The sequence below is a fragment of the Lactuca serriola genome, chromosome 1 (genome assembly GCF_051521515.1).
Source record: "Lactuca serriola cultivar US96UC23 chromosome 1, Lser_US96UC23_V15, whole genome shotgun sequence".
In the NCBI taxonomy this organism is placed as follows: Eukaryota; Viridiplantae; Streptophyta; class Magnoliopsida; order Asterales; family Asteraceae; genus Lactuca; species Lactuca serriola.
In genome coordinates, this window is record NC_136408.1 from 49,956,237 (window position 1) to 49,975,978 (window position 19,742).

General features: G+C 33.6%; 1 protein-coding gene and 1 long non-coding RNA gene across 2 annotated transcripts; one reads left to right on the forward strand and one right to left on the reverse strand.

Moving 5' to 3' along the window:
• Positions 1-8,794: 8,794 nt before the first annotated feature.
• LOC145087908 (potassium transporter 4-like) lies at positions 8,795-12,732 on the reverse strand. Its single transcript, XM_079026024.1, has 10 exons — positions 12,585-12,732; positions 12,118-12,191; positions 11,720-11,957; positions 11,374-11,619; positions 11,243-11,299; positions 10,866-11,126; positions 10,682-10,734; positions 10,475-10,589; positions 10,069-10,323; positions 8,795-9,984 (listed from the first exon to the last, which is right to left on the reverse strand). The coding sequence occupies exons 2-10, from the start codon at positions 12,148-12,150 to the stop codon at positions 8,915-8,917; spliced, it is 2,328 nt and encodes a 775-aa protein (XP_078882150.1). The 5' UTR covers positions 12,151-12,191; positions 12,585-12,732; the 3' UTR covers positions 8,795-8,914.
• On the forward strand, positions 9,544-10,470 carry LOC145087911 (uncharacterized). The gene is made up of 2 exons (XR_013700911.1): positions 9,544-9,666; positions 9,792-10,470. It is a non-coding gene; the product is annotated as an uncharacterized LOC145087911 (long non-coding RNA).
• Positions 12,733-19,742: the final 7,010 nt, after the last annotated feature.

Here is a 19,742-nt window from a genome sequence, read left to right on the forward strand (position 1 = left end):
ATAAAAAAACATATAAAAATATGTAAACTACTTAAAAATACATATAAATACATGAAAAATCCTTTTATATGTTTAAAATACATAAACATCTAAATATATAAATGGATAAAAATACATATAAATATATTATACATCAAAAAATAACACATAAAAATACATAAAAATATGTAAAATACTTAAAAATACATACATACATATATATATATATATATATATATATATATATATATATATATATATATATTGGATTAGGTTATTTTTTCTAGTAACTATGGTGTGCCAGAATGGACAAATCTGGACCATTGGATGAAATATAATCAAAGGTCATGATCTGAGGGTCTATGATAGTAGAATATGATAACATATACCATATAATCACACAAATTTGAGCATAAGAGCATTTTAGTCAACTAAACTATATTAAAAAAGGAAATATTCATATTTTTAAGGATAATTAATTCCTTTATTTTTAAAAATCTAAATATTTTAAATTAATTTAAAATTAAAAATCTGATTTTATACTATCAGAATGATAGAGTTTTAACCATAAACTAGTAAATATATTTTTCGATTTTATTCTGTCAAAATGACAGAATGTCAACCATAAACTAGTAAATACATTTTGAAAGAATACACAAAATCGATTCTTGAACTAATAATATACCAAATAATTACATTGTATGATTGTGATTCATTGAATAATAACAAACATTTTGAAAGAATAACAAGTATAATTCTTAAAAAATAACAGCATTCTTAAACAATGAGTGTGATCATTCTTTAATTCATTCTTCAAGCCTTTCCCATCAGGTCTTCAAAGCATTTCTATCAGAAATTCATTGCCAAGTAATTTGTAGTGATACACTTGTAACAACTGCACATTAAACATACAAATAATTAACTACAATTCTATCAAAATACAAAAATAATATTCTTACAGAATAAACTATTCTTGCATAATGGTTTTGAATATTCTTAAAGAATTTGTATTATCAAGAATATACTACTGTAGTTAAAATGCCTCCTGGTTCATCTTCAGGATCTTTAGCTTCAACCTCCATCTCTAGGTATACTAAATCAAAATCTAATGGAGGAAAAAGTACAAAACTTGCTTGAACCAAAATAACAATTCAAGAAAACAGATGATATGAGTTACCTAATGATTGTCATATTTGGGGCCTGAATCAAACTTTTAACTATTGCCATTGAGAACTAAGATGATAAACATTTCTGGCTACTGGACGTCTCCATCGGAAAAAAGGAACAAAACCTATTTTTTTACATCCAGTCTACATTGCTCGATTTCTAATGGCTCCCCCTTGTCAATTTCTCAATGAACCTGTTCTCAATGGATGTCGTATACAATTTTGATCTCCATCAGCGCTACATTTGATGACCTTCAGTCCCGTTGCACTCATCCATATCAGGTAAGGTGCTAGTAACGGTTTTGCACGTGATATCATCGATGCAAAGTACAAGGTTCGTATTTAGAACCAAAATTAGCAAGAACATCAGTAATGGGATTGGGTTTGGTCGAAGGATTAAGGAGTGTAACAGGTTCTATGTAAAAAGATGAAGAAGACGACTAGTTGAAGAAGGTGGGTGACGATGAGAACCGATGGTGAGATGTTTGTGTGTGATGATACAGTCGATGATGATGAATATTTACTATAAGTAAAATTAGCTAACATTACTATTATACCCTTATCTATTTAATAAATTATTTAATTATTTGCTAAATTCTCATTGGTACATACATGCACACAATAGTTGCTAGAAACATTTGAACCTAGTTCTCTCTCTCTCTCTCTCTATATATATATATATATATATATATATATATATATATATACACACACACACACATTTAAAATACATAAAAATATGTAAACATATACATATATAAACTTAAAAAATATATAAATACGTAAAAAATATGTTTATACATTATATACAAAATTTGAAATTTTTTGTAGAAAAGTCTCATTATTTTGGAAAGATTAACAATTTGGTCTTGTTACCTGCTAAACAGGCTAAAAATGGCTAAAGTGAAAATTAGCCGGTTTTTAGGCTTTTCTATACAAAAAGTTAAATAGTCGGGACTTTTCTATTCAAAAAGAAAACTAAAACTGTATTAATTTTTTTTCCAAAATATTAAGATGGAAATAAAAAGAGTAAACAATCACCTTAGATGTTGATTCACTTTATAGTTCGTGCACCATTAGAAAGATTATTTATTTTGAAATCAATAATGGTTGCTTGGGAAGAAGGATACATCAGATAAACTGTGAGTAACAAATAGAGTTTTTGGCACTGTAGCACAACCAAGTTTGAAGAATTTACACATTTAGCCACTCGAATATTTTTTTTGTGCTCAATTAGTCACTAAAGTTACAATTTACGAGTAAATCACGCCATTTTGTTGCCTGACACGCGAAGAACTGGTTAGTTTACTGATGTGGCATTTTAATTTTAAAAGAAACTAAATTACGAAGGCCAGGCTAGCTTCCACATCTCATCCACTTAACTAAAAATGGAAGCAATACGACACTTTACTCATTCTTCCCGTCATCAGTCCCGGTTGAGAGAAATAGGGTTTTCTTGGCTTCTTCTCTTTTCGAAGTCAAGCAACAACAATATTCCGCTTAGGTAGTCATGACATCGATTTTCTCCTAATCGAAAAACTTCAGGAAGCCCTTTTATGTGATTATGCATAGAATCGATGTCCGAACTGTAATCAATTTAGAGCCCGCTAGAATAGAAGACTCTGCATTATTAATCGTTGGACCTGTTTAATCTAAAAAATTCACAGCTCGTACTATTTCAAATCTCCAATCGTTACCTGGTGGAGATAGTAAGTTTTTATGTGATACAGTCGTGCAAAATGTTTCATGAGCTTACAGGTTACAATCGAGTTATGTTGTATAAGTTTCACGAAGATGGACATGGTGAAGTGGTTGTTGAAAGCAAATGAGACAATTTAGATCCTTACATCGGTTTACATTATCCCGCTACTGACATCCCTCAAGCTACACGATTCTTGTTTAGACAAAACCCTATTTGAATGATAGTCTTTTTTCCCGACTCACACCTGGGTCGTGAGGATAAAAAAAGAGAAGAAGGGAGCATGTTGGATACACATGAAGATACCTAAATATGGAAGCACTCTCGATTGCAACGTGTGATTAAAAAAATGAAGATCGATTGCTGATTTGAGAAATTAAAAAGGACTAGGTTTAAGGAAGGAAAAAAACAAACCTCAATCGAAGAGCTCTCTAACACTATTGAGTGAAGTGACGATTGAGAGAGGTTGTGGAAGAAGAGTCATGGACGAACTGACGACTCTTTATGGCAATGGTGGAATCGAAAAGGGTATATTGTTGTTTAATTTTTTATACCAGATATTGAGATATGTGAGTAGGGGGTAGGAGAAGAAAACAACTTCTTGAATGGTTAACAAAGTTTTCTTGGACCAAACCCATCAATTTCTAAAATAATCCATCTGGCATTGTTGCTTTGTTGTCGGAGGTTAGATCGGAAAAGGGGTTTACCAAAGCCATCTGAAACCCCCAAATGGTTTTGAAACAATCGAATACTTTTAACACGTGGCATTAACTTGAATGTATTTTTCCATGTATGATGTCAGGTAACGTGGAAACCTGTTGGTTTGCAGGCCAAACCCTTATTTAACAGGTGAAATTCAACCTTAGTGACTAATTGAGCACAAAAAAAACTTGAATGACTAAATGTGTAAATTTGTCAAACTTTATTGTGCTACAGTGTCAAAAACTCTAACAAATAATGTAGCATTAGCAATGTCATTTATGTTGGTCTAGTTGTTGAATGGGGAGTTGAAAATATAAATACTTCGAGAATAAGAATTTATTCTTATGATATCTTATCAGATTAGGGATGTTAAAAAGTCTCGTGGGACTCCGATCCCTTGGGAGCCCTGTCCCGTACGGGGGCATTTGTTGAAAAAAAATCAGGTACGGGGGTGGGGGCGGGGTTGGCAGTCCCATCCCTAAACCCCCATGGGGTCCCGTTAATAAATATATATATATATATATATATATATATATATATATATATATATATATATATATATATTAATTATATAAATTTAATAAACAATAAAATGATTTTTACATACAAAAATTCAACAAAAAACAAGTTTTTAAGTTGTTTGTAACATGTCAAATTATGCTATAAATGACCATTTGTTACTCAAAAAATAGTTTCTTTTAGCCCAAACAAGAACTTATTTTAGCTCAAACAATAACTTTTTTAGCCCAAACAAGGTAACCCAAAATCAATCGGGGGCAGAGGAACGGTGGCGGGGGTAGGGGTAAGAAGGGGAATTCGGGGGCGGAGGCGGAGGCGGTAATGATGGAGATTTCAGGGGCGGGGGCCCGTTTGTCCCCGTTGACATCCCTATATTAGATAGCGACTGAGAATTCATGATTGAGATGGTATTTTTTAACATTTCTAAAAATAGAGAAAATTAATAAATTTCATGATATTTTTTTTACTTAAAAAAATATCCGTATTTATTTTAATTAATAATTCCAAAAAGAAAATGTAACTCAAACCATGTGATTTTGCACACCAGATTAAAGGACAAATTCCTTTTTTATTGATATTTTCTTTCTTAGATTATTTTCATCATTAACGTTTGACACTTTTAAGTAAAGAAAAAAACAAAAGAAAAAACAAATTCTGATTAAAAAGTTCAAAATAAAAGAAATATGGCTCTCCATAAAGGCATAAACCAAAGGTTGCACCAATATTAGTTTATATGGTGTTTTTTTTGGGATAATTACTAAATTAGTCATTTTTATTAATTATGTTTCAGTTTTTAGTGAAAATTAAACCATTAATCGGAAATAGCCTCCAAAACCATAAACTTCGGAATTGCCTACAGTCAACATGCCTTTGACTACGGTCAAAGGTTGTTTGACTATGCTTTTAATGAGCTGTCAACGGTTTGGTGAGCCGACTACTGTTTTCCGACCCATTGTTCCAAAATATATAAAGAAAAAATTCACTTTTCTCATTTTGTCTGTTTCAAGTCCGGAATTCTCTCTCAATGGGGCCTTCAAAGAACAATTAGGTGTGTCTTCGAATCTATTATACATGCAAACTTTCATTTTTCCAATGTTTCATCCTAACTAGCATACCATGAAGTATATGTAATACAAAAATCTAGTAAAATGACATACATTTTCTTGTAGATTGATTCCTTAAACCTTTAAGAGCCTAGCACCCCAAGTGTGATGTCTAAAATGTTTCACACAACACCACCAACAAGAACTTGAGATAAATATACTTGCATTCAAAACCGGCTAGCCCTCTTTCCTTTCACTTAAGTGCCGATTTTGGTAGCTATGAGGTCCTTTATATAGTGTGACACAACTAGGGTTACACCATGCAAACCCTAATGTGCATGACTTTCCACATTCCTCATGCTCCATGAGTTTTAACCTCCATGGAGTATCCATGGGTCACCACATAGGTTTAGCCCAACATAAAGGATTATGGATCATAAGCCCACTATATAAGAATGAATGATTTACACAATCAATCCCCATTTATTTAATTAGTCTCTTTTGATCACAAAATTAATTCCAAACTAATTCTTGATTAATACTAATTAAATAATATGATTTCATATTAATATATTATAACTTATAATATATTAATAAATCATAAATATCCTCTTCTTAAAAGTCAATCCTTCAGATTGTTCCAGTGCCATGCAACTGAAATGGACCATGCTACTCTCGGGTCAAGTACATACCAATTATAGTTATGGGCTTAGACATTAAATCCAACAAAACGCTTCTCCAACACCTCCATGATATCATCCTTGATCGTACCAAAGATCACATGAGTCTGGTCAAGTATGTTGCAGGTAATCTCAGACGAAATAAACTCCTGCATCTGATCATCTAACTGCCTGGCTCCAGAACCTGAGCTCGAGCCCTCACCAACACAAGAACCACCAACCGGTCTGCCTCAAAGAGTCACCATACTAAAAAATAGACCATATAAACCATCAGAATACGCATCAATATATACATTGAGGAGTCTCAAACTCTACAAGCTCCCTGGTTTCATCGCAATTCTCCTTGACTCGGGTACGGATCCCCCCTGTTTCCATTAGTATGAGCCTATGCTACCTTCCACATCTATTTGTACTTTCCTCAAGGATCGCTTTGATTCCTTCAAGTCACTCCTTACCCACACAATAATCTCCACAAAACAAGGCTCCCAACACTAAATATCTTCCTAGGTTTTCCAAGGGCAACCACCACACCACTCTCCACCATTAGCTGTAGAAGGAACTCTTACCAATACCCTCTAACTAGCTCACGAATACAATCACATATCACTGACACCAAATAATTTTTCGAATGAAAGGTCTCATACTACAACAGGTGAACTCAAACAAGAGCTGTACAATAGAGTTAAACCTAACCTTCTAAAATTATTTAGTTTCCGCAATATGTAACTTAACATATTCGCTTACTAGTTAGATGATGTTAGTGAGAACTCCTAAAAAGCATAAAGCAAGCAGCATTCGAGCACCGAGTAATCAAAATGAAGCATAACCTAATCAGGCCACCATATCACTGACTGATCAGTACTAGCATGCAAGTCTACAAGCTCATATAGTAGGCATATAAAGACATCTCTCCTAGCATTCTATCATGCAAATCCTGAGCAGGTCTTTAGCCCCAACTTGCATGTAATTTAGAGATTCATAAATCAAAGCATATCATAAATCATGTATGAGTATTTTGGGAGAACTTACTTGAGCTCCGTTGATTGCATGCACCACACCCTTTTCTTTTATTAGAAACTTTTTTTATAAAACATTTCTTTTTTAAATATTTTACCAAACCCTCAGTTTGAGTTCATACGTACCCGAGAGTACGTCTGAATCCCTCAAACTAAGGCTCTGATACCAACTTGTGACGTCCCAAAAATAAGACCAAAAATCTTCATTTTTAAATTAATAAAACTGTAATCCAAAACATCATCATGAAACCAAGGTGGAACAAAGTGTATCAATACATCATAAAACATTAGAGTAAATCACAAAAAGCGAAATAAGTGGTGTGTGCTCTACATGTTGGGTTTTGAGCAATCTAACACTTCCTAAGTGTGCATGCAACCCTAATAAACCTTGGATCTATGTTTGTCTAAATACATGCAAAATAATAATTTTCCAAGGTTCATAACCTATCTAACATGGCATGGGGAACATTTAAACATAAAAGAGTTAGATGAGATTACATACCTTTTTGATGAGATTGATTCTTTGGAGTTTGAGAGCCAAGCACCAATAATGTGAATGCCTCAAATGGAATCACAAATCACCACAAACACTTGGAAACTTTGAGAGAGTGTACACACACTTATATTTTCGGCCACACACAAGCACACACACTAGTGGCTATTTCATGCAACATAAGCATGCTTATATAGTGTACATGGTTAGGGTGAAACCCTAATAACCCATGACCTTTCCTTTTCCAAGGATCCATGGGTTAAAAGCTCCATTGATCATCCATGGACTTCCATAAGCCTAGCCCATTAACAAATGAGTGTTAGCCCACACCATATAAAACCAATAGCCCATAATCTAATTAGTCTTCCTTTTAATCTCTAAATTAATTCATAATTAATTTAAGACTAAGACTAATTAAATAACATGACTTCATATTAATATATTATAACTTATAATATATTAATAAACATATGTGTATAACTCTCATAAAATTATCCATAAATAGTTCGGGTGAAGTGCAACCCAAATGGACCATGCCGGGTCGGGTCAAGTATATACAAAATAAGTTATGGACTTAGACACCTTATCCAACACTACAATCATCCTGGACTCTCCCCTTTCGAACCAGAAGTACCTGAATTATAAATTGAAAACCGTAAGAACAAAGCTTAGTAAGTACCCTAAAATACCACATACCATACATAGTAAACACATAATGAGCCCCGCTATATATACAGAAGAGTGTTGAGAGTAGGTTAGAGTTATTGTTCTTCCTGTTCATAGCTTAGATAGTTGAGAGTAGGTTAGAAGAGTGTTGTAGTGAGGTTGGTTTGTAACGATGGAGAGTGTTTTATGTGGTAAGGTGTTTTCTGTCATTCTGTGTACGTTGTTAAAGACCAAAATGGTTCTTATTTTCGTAAGAAAAGAACTGTTGTTGTATCTGATCGTGTTTCTTTAGACTTTGTTTTAAACAGTTGGCCAAAATAGAATTAGTATTTCCCCAAAACAACCATGCCTTTCTTTACCTAACTGTTTCAACATGCAATCTTCACTCACACCATCCCACTTATTATGTACATCAGCCATATCTTAGGCTATACGGAATGCATCATACGTGTTTATGGAGTAAGAATGTGCCACATCATTCTACCTTCAAGTTACTAGCAATGGGGAATGGTATTAAGGAGTAAGAATGTTGTGACTTTGGAGAGAGAGAGAGATAGAGAGAATGATTATCATTCTGATAAATTAACCATTTCGTTTAGCCTTAGACGTCAACTTTCATTTCCCTTTAGACTGTCTTCTATCATTCTGATAAATTAATCATACTAAACATATCTACATCAACATCATGAAGTAAAGTGACTTTGTCGACTAAGAATCATTATTTTTACTGTCATCACTGACATCAACATCATCTTCTACTATAGAGATTTTAAATGTTTTTTGATAGGAATTAGAAATATATATCCATATCTATGTTTAAAAATAATTCAGTTAGAGCTAATATTAATTACATGTCATGTATTTTTCTACTTTTCGTTTTACTTTTACATTTTGTGGTCATTTTAGTTGTTATAAGACCATAAAATAAAATAAAGGAATAAATCTTGAAGTCTAAACATAATATATCATGCCAACTTCAATGAGGCTAATATGAGGGATATGTAACGTAACCGCCGGCCGCCTGCAATTCTTACGCAAGAACGAATACGCAACATCGATCACAAACTTTTTCATGATCGAAGAAGCTTTTCTAGCCTTAATGTAAGAGAATCCCGTTATATATGCAACCCCAGCTTCTTTCGCCTCCACCAATTGCAGAAGTTCATCCTTCACCGCCGGATCCATCGCCGGACTCGACGGCGGCAGCTGAAACCTCACTCGTCTTCTACTCATCTGTGGATTTTCAGCGTCGTATGAAGATTTTAATATCCTAAGCGTTGAAGGTCTGATAATCGATTCACCTGGATCCGATTCGGAGATGATTAAACCGGAGTTCGATCTGGTGCTGATGACCGCCATTCTGCCGTCAAACGATCCGGTATCGGAGGTCGGCGGCGACGGAGGTTCAGCCGCTTCCATTTGTATAAACTCCGCCACGCTTTGGATCAATTGATTCTCGAAGTTCCGATCGTCTTTCTGGATGTCTTTATAACCGTATCTGACGATGCACCGGTACATACGATACGGCCTAGGGCAAACACGGCCGATGAGGTAACGCTCCGTCGGTAACACAAACGGGATCGGAACGTATTTCACGCATATGAACACCACCACGTTGTGGAACGCCGGTAGATTCGTTACAAAATGGGAGAAAATCGACGGGATTCCGGTGGCGAGTTCGGAGTAAACCAGGCCGATTCCAGGTACGCGAACGATCCCTAAACTCGGTCCCAAATTCAAAAGCCATTTCAGTTGGATTTTATTATGGATATCATGTTTATATTTTCTTCTATTCCCATAAAACCAAACGAACATGATGAACATGAAGATAAAAGCAAGCAAAACAGAAACCCAACCCCCTTGAGGAAGTTTCATAATTGCAGCTGATAAGTAAACCCCTTCGATGAACCAGAAGAACACAAGAAATGAGATTCCGAATATGACGTGTTTTTGCCATACGAATGTTATAACCAGTGCCATGAGAAAAGTTGTTATGAACATCACTGTCATGCATGCAAGCCCTGAAATCAATAACATAACCAAGTCAATATTACTTTAGGATTCATTTCATTTCAATTTAATTTCTTACAAAATGTTCAACTTGCCATATGCATTTCCAACGAGAGTTGTGTCCTGGAATCCAATGGTGATTAAAAGAGTAAGAATCATGAGGATCCAGTTGATTTCTGGGATATAGATTTGACCAAACATGTGTTTTGAAGTGTGGACGATTTTGACCCTGGGGAAAAACCCAAGGGCATGACATTGTTTGACAATGGAGAAGGTGGCTGTGATGATAGCTTGACTCCCAACAATGGATGCTAAGTTAGCAATTGCAAAAACAGGCCAAAATATCCTCTCTGCAACAACATGATCATAATTCATAATCCATATTAAGGAATTGGAAATTACTTTGTATTTCAATGACATTGTTATAATGTTGTGATGTGAAGAAATGAAAGTATGATGTTATATAATAAACAAATAAATTGAAGTAAAAGGACTAATCACCGGGTATAGATTTGTAGAAACTATCGGGAATTGAAGAAATGTTTTTTGACAAATAAGCAGCCTGACCCATGTATTGTACAACCAAACAAGGGTATACAACAAATCCAAATGCAAGCTGCACATAATACATATATAGATGATTAATAATAAATTGGTTATCATTAAAAAAAAAAAACCAATATCAATTGTATATTGTGTAGGACTTACTCTTATGGAAGATGCAGTAAAATGGCCAAGATCTGCGAACATAGCTTCGGTTCCTGAACAGAAATATGTTAATAGTTAGCCAGTTGACTTAAATTGAAGTTCAACCCTGATTCCCTCATAGCAAACACTAAATAATATTAAAACATGAAAGCAAAATTAAGTTAAAGTTGTGAGAGGGATATACCTGTTATGGAAAGAAGAACTCCCCCAAGTGAAATCCATCCCTCTTTACGGGTTTGACTAAAGAACTTGATAATATAATGAGGAGAAAATGCATGCACAATCTTTGGATTCCAATGTATGACATTATAAACCCCAATAGCAAATATAGAAAACAACCATAAAATAATAACAGGTGCAAACACAATAGCCACCCTGTGAGTACCAAAATGTTGTAGAGCAAACAACCCCACCAATATAAGACATGCCAATGCTATTACTTGACCTATCAAAACAAAAGGAAAACAAATTACAATCATACAAAAAAACTCTTATCTATTCCAATATCCATAATTTCAAGAATGAAATAAAGAGAAAACTTGAACCTCGATCATTAGTTACCATGAGTTAACGCTACTCCTTCACCTTTAACTTGAAGGGCCGATACAGCTGATAAAACTGTAATAAAAACATACCATAAACATCAAACCTGTTACAGAAAAAAATTATTTATATATTAAAATAAAATTTACCAGAGATTGCAGGAGTAATAACACCATCACCAATAACCATTGAAGCTCCTAATAGTACCACTAAGATTAAAGCTGTGCGTGATTTTTTATGTTTTTCCAGAAAACGTTTGAGTGAGGAAGAAGCTGGTGGTTGTCCTGTACAACCGTATTTGTAAGAAGACAGATCTTCATCAGCTGCTTGTTGATTAGGCAATAAATTAAACCTTGCATGCCTGCAGATTAGTGAGTAAAGAGCAAATGTTCCACCTGAAATGTATCAAATTAAACATTTCTCAAATTAGATAAGAATCATAAGATAATCCAACTGTTTTAACTTAAGAATGTGAGGAGAGACTGTTTTGCACACCTTCGCCACTATCATCTGCACTTAATACGATACATGTGTATTTTAGAAGCGGGATTAATGTTAAGGCCCAAAAGATTAAGGAAAATGCCCCAAAAATAACTTCTGGATTTTGATGGTGTTTTAGAGACACAGCAAAGACGCTTCTGTAGACGTAAAGAGGTGAAGTGCTCAAGTCTCCATATACAACGCCAAAGCTTTGATAAGCTAACAATAAATTCCGAGGAAGAAGGAAGAAAAACTGCATCCAGAACAATAGTATGTGAAGACAGTTGGATTTTAGATTCATAAGAACAAACACCATTAGATGTAGTTGGAAACTAGATTATTTAGCTTTCTCCCTGCTAAATTGAAATATTTCAGTGTGATAAAAAGTAATGTGTAGGAGACGGTGTTCTAACCTTAGAAGTTGCAGTTCTAGATTGAGTCTCCATTGATATCGGCAGTATCCTGCCTATTAAAATATGAATCCAATCTTCATAAACAGAAATCGATTGCTCAGTTAGGTCGGGTTTGTTAATGAATGTGTACAGAAGCAAAATTGAAGTACAACAATGAGATATTCTTGCGAACAGAAATCGTAAGCATTTGTAATGGTATCGATAAGTATGACATCACAATATTCATATGAAAACATGAATTTGAACAATATCAATGCATTAGAAATCATAATCCGATGTGAACATAAATTTGAGAAAATGATCAAAATAAAGGTAAAATAACTTGCATGATTCGAGAAAATTGGGGAATTAATAAGGAGGTTTGAGTCGTTGAATTGGCGGGATTTTGTCCCAAATCAAATTACGACATTTCGCATACGTATTCTACAGAAATGTTAAGAAATTAAAGAAATGCAAAAGAGAGAAACCTGAGATTGTTGAGGAAGAAGACGGAAAATGTGTCCGTGCATACGTTGAGAAAATTTAATCGAAGATGAAAAGAACAATTTCAACATGGAAGAGAGGAGAGGAGAGAGAGGGGATACTTGTATGAAAATAGTTTGAATGTGTATTCCATTTTTCTTTTGTAGTAAGTAATAATTTTCCTACTCGAATTTTCTGAATGGTTTTATTTAAAATGTCTACTTTGGTCGTGTTTTAGTTCATAGCGATAAAAATATAAAATTAATACATATCTTTTTTAAACTGCAAAATTGATCCCCGTGATTTTCAAAAAATTATGAATATGGTCCAAAAAATTTCCAACTTGCATTAAAGTCATCAAATAACTACCTCTTATCGTCGGATTTTCACGTAACCACCACCGATTGAACCCCCATAGGGTCCGATCAAAATCCCTTCCTCTGCCATTAACCATCGTAGGACACCATCTCCAAAGTTGGAAAAAATTGCATATCCGTTGTTGTTTTTTTATTATTTTTTTTCTATATTTTTTTTTGCTGAAATCACTTCCATTGGACTCCCTTCAATATGTAGACAAAACCCTGACAAACCCCAACTCTGAATAACCGTCGTAGCTACCTTTAACGGCAACCCCCATGCTGCCATCATCGATGACTTTTTTTTATGGGTTTTGATACAAAATATAAGTTAGTTTTTTATAAAAACCGGTCAACGGAAGCGTTATAAAAATAATAAGTTTATTTTTAGTATATAACAAAACCAAATCATCAAGAATCCATTTATAGAGGTTAGAATGAAATAAAAACAATCAAATATTTTTTAGAGAGAAAGAAGGGAAGAAGTAATACCAAAAAACTAGCTCAAAACTCATGCAAGATATTCATTTAAATACTCAATGTAAAGTAAGGGCTTAACATTAAAATACTTTAAAGTAGTGTTAGTCTTTAGAAGCATGAGAGACATGACATGGAGGTTGACAAACAACCTCCACGTTTTTTTAATATTTTCAGCCATACCTAGTAAAAGAAGAAAAATTCTTTAATTTTTATAAACTCAAAGTTTATAGAATATAAACTTTGTTTTTAGGTAAAAGACAAAAGAATCCAACTACTCCAAAAGGTTGTGCATGACTTATTAATTCATACCATATAAAATAATAGCTAGTTATATTTTCTTATAATTATTATTTTCACAAAACAATAATTATTCCCTAATTAAAATACAAAAATTGATATTATTTGTTAATAATCATATCAATAATAAATATACAAAATATGCCAACTTGATAAAGGTGTAACCCTACATGATCATATATTATTAACAATATCACTCCATAATGATTTTTGGGCATATAGATTCAACAATCTCCCACTTGCACAAGATTAATTATAGACTGACATAGAAAGTTGTTGACGTCTAGCAACGGGCTACTGCCCCTAATAACATATGATTATATGAAGGGTGTCATCTCATTAACAACCAAATTACAAGATCTCTAAGCTACAATTGTTACTAAAGGTGTGTATAAATTATTCATTTGTCTCAGACATCATGTTGAACATGAGATATGGATCGCAATCAATCTCATTTAGTGTTCAAATTTTAGTAAGAGCTTAGATGTCTAACTCTCAATGAATAAGAGGGACAAATTCCATCTTGGTTACATACGCCCATCAATGTAGTTCATGTCATACCTAATAATGGCCCTTATGACTACCTTTAATGGAACATCGTTAAACTATGTCAAAGCACAACAATTCTTACACTTCAAGTCCCAAATATGTATCTCAGGTCTAAGAATACAAAGATACAACCTTGATCAAAAAATCACTCTTGACGACGATCCATAAAGTGATTTTGATGTGAGTCAAGTCCAATATTTATTCCCTTAATCAAGTACCTGCGAAGTTGGTAGAAGCTCTTGCTATTTTAATCTCCATGAAAATCAACCAATCCAATCATAATAGTCTTACCTCATAGATGCTCCTACAACTATGAACGACTATGGACACTTAGAATAACCTAGTTATTCAAGGATTTAAACATGCTAATATAGAACACGACAATTATTTAATGAATGACTCATATCCAATATATCAACTCATTACAATATATGTAGCTTTTATTGTTCCAATATCCAAATACTAAATTTCAATCAAATGCATCTACTTATATTAACAAGGCCCTATAGCACCAACTAGACTTTCATGCTTTAGTTAATGAAGGATCTTTGTTAAGTAGATTTAACAAACTTATTTTGTATAGACTTTGCAAATACAAAAATTTTCAATTTTATATATATAACTCATATATAAAGAAAACTGTTGAGAATGTATTAGATGCTTAAATATGACTTAGATGCCAATACTAGCGTAATGAGATATTCATAGTCACAATGAACTATACTTTAAGCATCTTAGTTTGTGGTTCTCCAAACCACAATGTACTCTAGTTCTGATGTGTAACTGTAATTAAAATCTACATGGAACCCCTATCAATATAACTTTCTCTTCATTCATAATGAGGACACACCCAATTGTGATTAAGAATCATCTCAATCTATTTGGAAGTTTAGCACATGTGTAACAGCTTTAAACATAGCTTTCTTTCAAATACTCTGCATATTAGGAATATTTCTATAGTTCTCGCATGTACTTTAGAATGTTCCTATAAGTCACACAATGACTTGTTCTCGAATTATAATGGTATCATTCGACATGCTCTAAACATACGACTTATTTGACCTTTACGCATAATCATGACATATGTGATTAATCCAATTGCAGCAACATATGGAATATTATCATATTATCTAATTCAAAAACATTTACACTAGGATTTTGCTCAAAATCATTTCATGTGGTACTTGACAAGATTACTCTCTTAGAGTCCTTTATCTTAAGCTTTTTAAGATCCTTGACAATTAATGCAATTTTACCTAATCCTTTAAGTTGCCATGATTTATCTATATAGATCCTTATTCCATGAATTAGTACGTCAACGACATATAAGGCTAGGAATGTTATTGTGCTCCCATTAGATTTGTAGAAAACATTAGAGTCATCTTGATTTATAATCAAATCACACTATGTAATTATATTATAAGAAAGAAGATTCTTACTTTGAGATGTTAGCTTAAATATGAGAAGATTTTCATTCATGTATGTTTTCTCCTTTGAAAACTCACATACTCTTTATAGTTAAACTATATCGAGGAAGATTAATCAAGCCTATACTTGATAATCATACATGAATGCATCTCTATGTGTTTTATTAGTTTTTGATCAACTATTGAGCAGATTCAACAACGGTACTTGCTAGTTCCAAATTATGATGTATTTAATGTATGGTTCTTTAGCTCTTAAATCTCCATATAGTTCCCACTTAGAAAAAGAACTTTCTAAGTACTTGTCTCTGGAATGAAAATTAGTGGGATTAGAAGAGACTTTATCTTAAACAATCATTTAGGATAGTCTACATAAATGCAATTAGTAGATACTAGAGTGGTTTAAACTTATTGTCTAACATAAGCTCTATGTAACATCCCAAGACCAAGTATACCTTATTAACCCTTATTCTTTTGGTAATTGTCAAGTTTGGCCCTTTATTTGAGAAAAGGTGGTAAGTGAGTACGTGGGGCGTACGCGTGTGTATGCTCAACGTACTCATGTGTGTGTTTTTGACGTGGAAGCCACCTAGTACAATGGGCGTACCAGAGGGTACGTTGGGCGTACTACCCCAGAGTGAAAATCCTAATTAAGGGTGTGTCCTTATTTAAGGGACATGATGGCCTCATTTCTGGCCACCATTCCCAGATCTCAACCCTCTCAAACCCTAATTTCTCGTCCCTTGAGCTTGTGTGTCCATTTGTGAGCTATTAAGTGCTCTTGTGGTTTTTTTGGAGTGAAGAAGGAGCTTGAAGAGGAAGGAGTGGGAGTCTAGGTTGTGGATCTGAGCTTATCTGTGGTTAGAGCTTCAGTTAGAGGTATAAAGCTCAAATCTTGCTCACCCCTTTTGATTTGTGCATCATTTTAGTCCATTTTAAGGTTTTGGTCCCAACGTTGGATGCTTTATGAGATATTGAGCTCCAAATTTTATTATCATCTCCTTTGAGTGTTTTAGTGGTGTAGAGTCATAAAAATCGAGACTTGGACGTTTCAACCAACCCATGCATGAGATATGAGCATTCTTGAGAATAGAGAGTGAGAGTTTTGGTGTTTGTGACTTTTTCAGCCATGCAAAGGCTTAAAGTCACAAACTTTATGGAGTATGAGCCTCTAGGGAGTCCATATCTGAGATTTGAGCTAAGGTCTTAACGGATTAAGAACAAATGAGTTGGAAGAGCAAAACTGGGGCGTACACTGAGCGTAATCCCGGTACCGCAGCGTAGGGTTGAGAATCCCCGATGCATGTATGGCAAAGGAGTATGCCCAACGTAGAGGGCTTGTACGCGCAGCGTACGCGTTGCCGTTGACTTTTAGGGTTTGGTCAATTTGTGGACTATTAAGGCTGTGGAAGGGTAAAATGGTCTTTTATCCTTCCGTGAGTTTGTATAAGGGTTTAGTCTAGCTTCTTTCAGAGTCGTTATTAATTAGATATAATTATCGTATGTGTTAGGCGGAGGCTAGACCGGTGATTTGAGTTTGAGGTTATCCGATTTCTTACGAGGTGAGTCTTCACACTATACTTACCTTGAGTGGTAGTTTTTGTGTGACCGGAGGGTCTTGTGTGCTTATATTGAGTATTGTGATATCCTGCATTATGTATTTGTGATTTATACTATGTATTATGCTGAGCTTGCTGAGTTAGGACCAGAGAGTCCACCCGAGTTGTGGGACCGGGGGGGGGGGGGTCCACTGAGACACATTGGCCGAAGGGTCTTATTGAGTATAGCCATGAGAGGCTAATGTGATGTGTGTGGTATTTTGGGGAACTCAATAAGATTTGTGTTTACCGTGTTATGTGTTATATGTTTCAGGTACTTCTCAGGATCACGAGAAGGCACCGACTTGATTGTACACACACGAGTTGGAGATATGTTTTGGAGGATCCTGGATTGTGTTATAAACAATTTATGAACATGTGTTTTTGATAACTCGATATTGGGGGTTTTTATGGTTGTGTTAATGAAATTAATGTGATTTCTAAATGAAAATTTTGTTTGGAAATTTACAGTGTTACACTCTATAACTCCATACATTTTAGGTAAGGATAAACCATTACATCCTTATTCTAATGAAAGTATTTAATTCACTTGCTTGGTTGGAATATATATATATATATATATATATATATATATATATATATATATATATATATTTGTTGTAGTGAGCATGATTCTAAAAATTTATAAAGTAAATAGTTCTTTTAAAATCAACATATAATACACTGAACGATCTATTTTTATCCTTTTCAAAAACTTGTATTATCTACATTCTGCTAGTAGCCAGGTGACCTTATCTCATTAGAGAATACGAAGGCTACCTCGAACATCAAAATATAGATCCAAGTGACCAGGTGATCATGTGCCACAAGAACCATGGGTGTTTTTGATGGAATGGATTGTAAATCGATTCCAGAACTTCTAAGATGTTCCAAGAAGACTTGGTTTCCAAAACTTATTTTCTTTATCACAACGAAAGGTTAATGATTGATCTCATTAAGTTGTATTTCAATCTTCACTATGAAACAATTTGAGCAAATCAAAAGTTTCAACAATAATGAATAAAAGTCGTCATTGAAATTGTTTAAGCATCTATCACCAAATCTATTCATGGATTGATAAGATTACATACATCACTTATGTATAATTCTTTGTCAAGCCCTTTGTTCTTTAACTGCTAATAGATAAAGACACTTGTGAATCATCTTCCCATATAAATAGGATTCACATATATTAAATGAATCAAGCTCATTCGCCTTCAAAAATTCCATCATTTTGAAGTTGGTATATGTGCTTCATATTTATATAGTCGTGATGATTATGACATAGATAAGTTTGAATCAAATATCATTTGATTATTTAGGTGTCCTAATCAGAACTATCAATTCATGAAAGCTTATAGATTTACTTCATAAATTACATTATGAGAAAATATTATTTCACACAAAATACATCGTTTCAGAACATGAATGTGAACATCCATTAAACGATAAGTAAATCTAGTTTTATTCTTAAATTACAACTATTACATGTCCCTATAAGAATAGGTACAAAACATCTATTGTTTAAATAAAGACTATAACAACACTTGTTATATCTTCAGTATGAAATGTCATTTGTTTGTAATCAGTTGATTATTTCTTCCAATCATCAACATATAATATCAATTATTAGTGTCACTTGAGTATATAGCATGCTCAAGTAAATGATAGAAAAATAAATAGTTCTATCATATAGATATTTGAAGTCTTGATCAAGTCAGACTTCCGCAACTCGAGGAGATTAGAGAAGCAGTTCCTCTTTCAATGTCCAGTTTCTTCCATAATAGAAACAACATTAATCATATGGTCCTTTCTTAATTTATGGGTTTATGATGTATATCCCTTAACTGAACTATAAGTCTATTTGAGTACATAATCTCTTAGACTTCCATTATTCAATGTTTGAACAGTTTTGAAGCAAGCTCTATTGTTCCGATTGAATATTTGATTTAATTGATGAGACATCTAATATGTTTCATAATTATCCAAGATTTTCTGCAAGTCAAGACTAATTACTCCAGTATTATGTGAGACACATCAATATCATCACAATAATACTTTCATCAAAGTATCATGATCAGATAGATTGACTTGCAGAGGTTATTCAGGTATGACATATTCCAGTATATATAATTTCTACTTATCCTTAAGGTGGAACCTCAAGATATTATACCAGTTATAAAAATTATAACCATCAAATGTTAATATCTCTTGAAACTCAACAAGAGAGAGATTTTGCAGGGCGTAAAAGTATTAATAGTTATTAACGGAATTTAACAAAGTTTCATTTAGTATTTTCAATATTTAGACTTTAAAAATTAATACCTTTTATTGTTTCTTAAGACATTAATTTATTAAATTCTAGGATCCAAGTAATGAAACAAGTAAATGGTTATGTGACCTTTATCCCATAAACTTAATCAAACTCGGTAGGTAGCGATTACCAATTTACATACAAT